At 42.9% G+C, this 8090-nt stretch overlaps 1 protein-coding gene across 5 annotated transcripts in view; it reads left to right on the top strand.

Annotated features, from left to right (window-relative positions):
- The window catches only part of LOC135112260 (uncharacterized), a 34575-nt gene extending 27227 nt beyond the window's left edge, over window positions 1-7348 (top strand). The window contains exons 5-7 of one of the 5 annotated variants that reach the window (XR_010274233.1): window positions 564-957; window positions 4001-4114; window positions 4704-5304. Coding sequence is in view for 3 of the 5 variants with exons in the window: in XM_064026525.1 (XP_063882595.1) it covers window positions 564-627; window positions 4704-4780 (141 nt within the window). In the remaining 2 variants the exon portion in view is untranslated. Of the gene's footprint in view, window positions 1-563; window positions 4115-4703; window positions 5305-5334; window positions 5773-6557 lie in introns of those variants that run through there. The other 4 variants (XM_064026525.1, XM_064026524.1, XR_010274232.1 and 1 more) reach the window with 4 other exon arrangements.
- The last annotated feature ends 742 nt before the right edge of the window (window positions 7349-8090 follow it).

Raw genomic sequence — 8090 nt, forward strand, 5'->3', positions numbered from 1 at the left:
ACACCTTGTGGTACTCCTTATGTTTTGCTGTTTTTCATATACTGTATCTGTTTTTTTGTGTGTGCATGATTTTTGGAGACTTTTTCAGATGTGTGGCATGTTATCCCTAAGTGGTGGGAGGGGAGGGAGTGGGACAGTAATTACTGGATAATGAGTCAGTACTCAGTTGGCCTAAGGTGAGGCCAGGGCATGTATGTACTGCCACGCTGGTGCCAGACCATCCACATGACTCATAAAATTTATGAGAGGAATTGTGTTACTATCTTCTGTGAAGACCATAACCATAGCAGAGTCTTGTAAGTACAGTCACTAGGGTGTTGTAGGGAGGTCCACAACACTGTTCCTTCCCACCAGAGACCAGTGGGCCTAAGAGTGTGAGTGATGTGTGTGTGAGTGAGTGTTGCTTTGTCTGGGATTGGTGGCCTGGTGTATAGATAAGTAGATAGATGAAGGGAGTAAAATTATACCCTCTCTGTTATCCTTCCATAAGAAAGCACAGAAGTTGAGAGGAATTGCATCTGTACTGTATTTTCTTTCCTGAGCCTCTTCTCTCTCCTCCTCAGGCCAGACATTTGTGGGTAAACTGCTGGCAAAGACTGCTGAGGGACACTTTGAGGTTATCCAGAGGTATGCCAAGTAAGAAACAGAAGAGAATGTTACAAGGAGGAGGCAGCAGGCACCTGCCAAAATGATAATTACTCCCAGTGAGGTCTAAAGCACTGGATGATGGGGTGCTGTGAACTTATCATTAAATGCAGCTGTGACCTCAATGAATGTTTCCCTTTGTGTCTCACAAGAAAAGGGGACAGTCACAGCCTGCTCTCTAAAGACAACTCTCTTCCTTCACACAAAACTACAAGCATCTAATTACACACACCCTTCACTCAATTATCATGGAGACTCCTACACCAGCCTCATAGAGTCACCATCGGGGGAGGGGACAACAAATGTCCCCAGGTCAGACTGCTCTTCTGGTATCGACCCTAAGTGTCTTGACACCGCTCAACTTTTTCTTCATTAACTCCTGCAACATTTGCAGTCTTGGATCCAATTTTCAGTCTGTAAAAACACCATCTCTCCTCTACTAAACCTAATTTTCTTTTCCTCACTGAAACACAGGTGTCTAAGGCAACTGACATTAGCCCCATTTTTGTTCTCTCCTACTTTCTCTCTCCTCATTTTCAATCCAAAGCTGGATGTTGCATTTATGTGCACAACACTTTAACCTGCTCTCTTGCCCATGCTCTTGAATCTTCCGAGTTTTCCACCATCTGGCTACGATTACAGTCACTCTCAAACTAAATGTATCTGTGCTGTATACCTCTCACCTAACTCCTCTGACTTTAAAAAATTCTTTGACTTCTTAACTTCCAAAGTGGAGCACATTCTGACCCTCTTCCCTTTTGCAGAGATCTCCATTCTTGGAGACTTCAATGTTCACCACCAGCTTTGGCTTTCCTCTCCCTTCACTGACCATCCTGGTGAACCAGCCTTCAACTTTGCTATCCTCCACAACCTAGAGCAATCGGTGCAACACCCTACTTGTATTCCTGACCATCTTGGAGATATGCCCAACATTATTAACCTTTTCATAACCTCTAATCCTTCTCCTTATGCTGTCACCCTCTCTTCTCTGTTGGGCTCATCCAGTCACAATCTCATATCTTTATCTTGTCCTATCACTCCAATCCTTCCTCAGCATCCCCATAAGCAGAAGTGCCTCTAGGATTTTGCCTCTGCTAGCTGCAGGGACCCAAGGAGGTATTTTGCTGATTTTCCTTGGAATGACTACTGCTTCCATGACAGAGACCTGTCTGTGTGCAGAGTACATAACAGAGGTAGTAGAGTCTGACATGGAGGTGTACATTCCTCACTCTTTACCTTCCAAATCTTGGTTTAACACAGCTTGTTCTCATGCTATACATGATAGAGAGGTGGCCTACAAAAGGTACTTAAGCCTTCCATCACCAGAATATCATGGGCTTTATATTTTTGCCCGGAACCATGCCAAGTCTGTTCTCCATCTAGCCAAAAACTCCTTCATTAACGGAAAGTGTCAAAATCTTTCAAGATCTAACTCCCCTTGTAACTTCTGGCACCAAGCCAAAAACATCTCCAATAACTTTGCTTCTCCTTCTTTTCCTCCTTTATATCAACCGGATGGTACCACTGCTATCACATCTATCTCTAAACCTGAACTCTTTGCTCAAACCTTTGCTAAAAACTCTACCTTGGACAATTCAGGGCTTGTTCCTCCCTCGCCTCCACCCTCTGACTACTTCATGCTACGTATTAAAATTCTTCACAGTCATGTTTTCATGCCCTCCCTGGCCTACACCCTCGGAAGGCTTATGGACCTGATGGGGTGCCTCATATTGTTCTCCGAAACTGTGCCTCTATGCTTGCACCTTGCCTAATCAAACTCTTTCAACTCTGTCAGCATCTACCATTCCTTCTTGCTGGGAGTTTGCCTACTTTCAGCCTGTTCCTAAAAAGGGTGACTTCAAATCCCTCAAACTGCCATCCTATTGTTTTAATTTCCTGCCTATCTAAAGTTTTTTAATCAATCATCAACAAGAAGATTCTTAAACATCTTTCACTTCACAACCTTCTATCTGATCACCAGTATGGGTTCCATCAAGGCCACTCTACTGGTGATCTTTTGGCTTTCCTTACTGAGTCTTAGTCATCCTCTTATAAAGATTTTGGTGAGACTTTTGCTGTTGCTTTGGACATATCAAAAGTTTTTGATAGAGTTTGGCACAAAGCTTTGATTTCCAAACTACTCTCCTGCGCCTTCTATCCTTTTCTCTGTAACTTCATCTTAAGTTTCCATTCTGACCGTTCTATTGCTGCTGTGGTAGATGATCACTATTCTTCCTTTAAATCTATTAACTGTGGTGTTCCTCAGGGTTCTGTCCTATCACCCACTCTCTTCTTATTATTCTCCAGTGACCTAAACCAAACTTCTTGTCTTATCCACTCCTACACTGATGATACCACCCTGCACTTTTCTACGTCTTTTGTAGAAGTCCAATCCTTCAGGAAGTAAAGAGTTCATGCAGGGAAGCCACAGAAGACCTGACTTCTGATCTCTCTAAAATTTCTGATTGGGGCAGAGCAAACTTAGTATTATTCATTGCCTCAAAAACTCAATTCCTCCACCTATCAACTTGACACAACCTTCCAGATAACTATCCCATCTTCAGTGACACTTAACTGTCCCCCTTTCTACACTGAACATCCTTGGTCTGTCCTTTTCTTATAATCTAAACTGGAAATTTCACATCACATCCCTAGCTAAAACAGCTCTTATGAAATTAGATGTTCTGAGACATCTTCACCAGTTTTTCTCATCCCCCCCCAACTGCTAACTCTGTACAGGGGCCTTATCTGTCCATGTATGCTTAACATGTCTGGGGGGGTTCCACTTGTACTGCTCATCTAGACATTATGGAATCAAAAGCTTTTTGTCTCATCAGCTCCTCTCCTCTAACTGACTGTCTTCAGCCGGTTTCTCATCACTGCAATGTTGCATCTCTTGCTATCATCTACCGCTGTTTTCATGCTAACTGCTCTTCTAATCTTGCTAACTGCATGTCTCCCCTCCTCTGACGGCCTCGCTGCACAAGGCTTTCTTCTTTCTTTCACCCCCTATTATGTTCACCTCTCTAATGCAAGAGTTAACCAGTATTCTCAATCATTCATTCCTTTCTCTGGTAAACTCTGGAACTCCCTGCCTGCTTCTGTCTTTCCACCTTCCTATGACTTGAATTCCTTCAAGAAGGAGGTTTCAAGACACTTATCCTTCAATTTTTGACTGCTGCTTTGGACCCTTTTATGGGACTGGCATCTCAGTGGGTCTTTTTATTTTTTGATGGGGGGAGGGGGAGGGTTGTTGCCCTTGGCCAGTGTCCCTCCTACTTGAAAAAATAAATAAATAAAAATATCACCACCCATATCTTCCCAACACAAATACTGACAACAGACCCTGTGTCAGGCTGTATGTACCAGATGAGGCCGTGTCAATGCTCACCTTTGAGAACATCATATTTGAGGCGCCTGACGTGAGACAGCAACTCATAGCCAAGGTTGCTGTCGTCTCCGCTAGCTGGTACGTGGAGTCCTCTCGAGTATTGGTGTCAGTCTGGTAAACTCTGGAGCTCCCTGCCTGTGTCTGTACTTCCTTATACAAGACACTTCTTAAATTTAGGGTAATTCTTTTGGCTCTGTCTTCTAGAGACTGGTACCTCAGTGGACCCTTTTATTTTTATTTATTTATTTATTTATTTTATTTCATTTTATTTTATTTCATTTCATTTATTTTTTTATTTTTTCCTCTCTCTCTCTCTCTCTCTCTCTCTCTCTCTCTCTCTCTCTCTCTCTCTCTCTCTCTCTCTCTCTCTCTCTCTCTCTCTCTCTCCTTTTTGTTGGCCTTAGCCAGAGTTCCTCTTACATAAAGGAAAATCTTGTATACTGATGTACATACTTATGGAAGTTAGGATAAAATGTATTGCATGTTGATGTACTGTTTAAAACCCCAATACCTCACACTACAGACTATTAAAGATACAGAATCCTTGCTGAACCATCACTGGAACCATGAAAACACCCCTGAAAACACCATAACAACTGAAAGTATTGGAGGTAAGAGAGAGAGCAAAACATTTGGGAGTGCAGTTTATTATCTGTCTCCCATACAGGACTGGTGGTGTATCCCTCACATCTGGTCATCAAGGAGTACCCCATGGTCAAGTCCTTGCACACTGATCTGTTCTGATGGAAGCAGTTGGAGGGTGTGGAGGATGTGGTGAGAATGACTGTCCTTATCACCCATCTGTTATATCCTTCAGTATCTTCTTTTCTTCACCTGCACTGTGTTTTTTCCTCTTGCATCCTTCAGTAATATTGTTTTCTTCATGCCTCCTGTGTTCTTTTTGCTTCTGTTCTATCCTTCATTATACTTTTCTGTTATATCCTTCAGTGATATCCTTTTTCTCCTGCAGTGTATTCTTTTTCCCTCTTATCATATCATGTATCCTTCAATGATATCTTTTCTTCATCTTTGCTGTATTCTTTTTCCTCTACCTTATCCTTCATTATCCATTTCTTCACTCATCCTGTATTCCTCTTTCTTCTTTCTTTAATGCACACTTTCCTCCACACACACAATTTAAACCTTTCTATCATGCATAGTTACCCTCACCCCCTCCTTGCCCCACGCACACACACACACACACACACACACACACACACACACACACACACACACACACACACACACACACACACACACACACACACCTCTAATGATGTTATGGTGATGTGACACAGTTGGAGGATGGAGTGCTGAGTATGTTGCTGCAGTCAGTGGACATGCTGGCTGCTGGCTGACGGAGTGTACTGTGGCCCTGTTGATTTCACTCTCAGCAATGACTCCAAGAAGACCATAGCAGAGTACCAGGTGTGTATTGTGAAGAGGTGAATTGAATGGCTGTATTTTTCATTCTTTCTTCTGTGGTAAAAGAATGTCAAAAAGCAAGCTCGTTCATCGCTTTCTTGTCTTCCTGTAGTCATTTTCATTGCTTTTATATTCTTTCCACTAATTCTCTCTTCCTCTACTTCCTACAGTCACTTTCATTTAAGTTTTCTATTCATTTCACTAATTCTTTTCACTCTCTATTTCTTATAGCCATTTTCACTACTCTTTCTTATTCTCCTCTCTCCCTCCATGTCTCACAGCCATTTTCATCATCCTTTTCTAGTTCACTAATTCTTCTCACTTCCTCTGCTTCGAGATAACTGGACCACAGGAGCATGTTGCCACAGCTCTAGGGAAACTGTGCACATCCCTCAGCAGTAACATAGCTATCCCAGTAGCGACAGGATACTTAGACACTCACTACAATGCAAGGAAAGTTTACGTCAAGGACCAGATCTTGCGCTGCTCTTGGAGAAACATTGTGCATCTCTTGAACAAGAGTGAGACTGGGGACCCTCTTCTAGATAATCGGAATGGTTCTGAAGTTAGCCTTGTGTCTTCTGTCCCTAAGGATCCTCCAGTCCTTGCATCTCCCCTTTGGCACCATATCTTGTGCTGCTATCAGAAAAAAGTGCTTCTTTGGAATGAAACTGAGAGTGAGGATGGTGTTTCAGGTGCTGGGAATAGTACTGAACTTAGTCTCATTTCTGGTGTCCCTGTGCATCTCCCAGTCCTTATATTAATGTGATGTCTTGCTAACTCTCATGCTGTCTCACTCAGTTTGGTACAATTGTTTACTGCAAGTTTAGAGTTTAGTTTTCAATGTAAGGTCACTGATAGTAAAAGGAGTGGTTGAATGCTTCTCTTTCTCATCTTGTCTTCCTTTTCCTTGTCCTCTTCCTCATTTACTTGCATTTCTCTCATTCTCTACCTCCTGGTCTTTTCCTTCATCCTTCTCTCTCTCTCTCTCTCTCTCTCTCTCTCTCTCTCTCTCTCTCTCTCTCTCTCTCTCTCTCTCTCTCTCTCTCTCTCTCTCTCTCTCTCTCTCTCTCTCTCTCTCTCTCTCTCTCTGCAGGATGGCCAAGGAAATCCATCTCAAATACCCAGAGATCCTCCATGCCGCTCACCCCTTCTTCCTCTCCCTCAAGTTTGTGGGTGCTGGTGGCTCTCTCCTGGATGGAGCAGTTTTCGTGGTGAGACACACAAGAAACCTTAACTCTCATGCCTTGGGTCTTATGGGAACTGTTTTCAAAGAGAAAGAGTCTGGTTTGTGGTAAGACACACTGGGAACCTTAACTTTTATCCCCATATTGTGAAATGCCTGAGGTGTTATGAGAACTGTTTTCAAAGAGGAGTCTGGTTTGTGGTAGGAAGTGCGGGGAACCTTAACTTTTATCCCCATATTGTGAAATGCCTGAGGTGTTAATGGAACTGTTTTAAAAGAAGAGTCTGGTTTTTATGATTGGTTGATTGATGATGCAGAATATTATTAACTATTTCCTGAATCATGAAAAAAATGTCCTTGAAAATCCCATCAGCTTTCATAAGGACTGTTTTCATGATAATGAGTCAGGTTCTCATAGGTGTTTCTTTCTTCTGGTGATGCAGAATACTTGTTAAACTATCACCAGAATCATGAAGTACCCTTGAAAATTCCAGTAAGTATTTCTAAAGGTCACTGAGATGGTTAGTCCAGTGACTGTGTGTTTTGTTGTTTTCTTGTGTATATTTTGTCTCTCATTCCACGTAGTTCTCTTGTTTCTTCTCAGGATCAAAAGATATTGATTGAGATACTGGGGAGGGATGTGAGTGCATGCCCAAGGCGAGGCAAGAGAGAGAGAGAGAGAGAGAGAGAGAGAGAGAGAGAGAGAGAGAGAGAGAGAGAGAGAGAGAGAAAAAAGTGTGTGTGCGTGTTTTATGCACACACAGTGTGCATAAAACACCTGCCAGTGGCAGTAGACACCTGCCAAAATGATAATTACTCCCAGTGAGGTCTAAAGCACTGTTCAGGGGGTGCTGTGAACTTATCATTAAACCCAGCTGTGACCTCACTGAACGTTTCCCTTTGTGTCTCACAACACAAGGGGGTAGTCACAGCCTGCCCTCTAAAGACAACTCTCTTCCTCCACACAAAACTACAAGCACCTAATAACACACACACCCTTCACTCAAAAATTTTAAAATCATGGCGACTCCTACACCAGCCTCGGAGTCCCCATCTGGGGAGGGGACCATAAATGTCCCCAGGTCGGACTGCCTTTCTGTCGACGACCCTAAGTGTCTTGACACCCCCCTCAACTTTTTCTTCATTAACTTCTGCAACATTCGCGGTCTAAGATCTAATTTTCAATCTGTAGAACACCACCTCTCCTCTTCTAAACCTCATCTTCTTTTCCTCACTGAAACTCAGGTGTCTGAGGCAACTGACAGTAGCCCCTTTTCTGTTCCCTCCTACTTTCTCTATCCTCATTTTCGATCCAAAGCTGGATGCTGCGTTTATGTGCGCAATGACTTAACCTGCTCTCGTGCCCACGCTCTTGAATCTTCCGAGTTTTCCACCATCTGGCTACGACTACAGAGTCATTCTCATACTAAATTTATCTGTGCT

This window comes from Scylla paramamosain, chromosome 23, assembly GCF_035594125.1.
Source record: "Scylla paramamosain isolate STU-SP2022 chromosome 23, ASM3559412v1, whole genome shotgun sequence".
Classification (NCBI taxonomy): domain Eukaryota; kingdom Metazoa; phylum Arthropoda; class Malacostraca; order Decapoda; family Portunidae; genus Scylla; species Scylla paramamosain.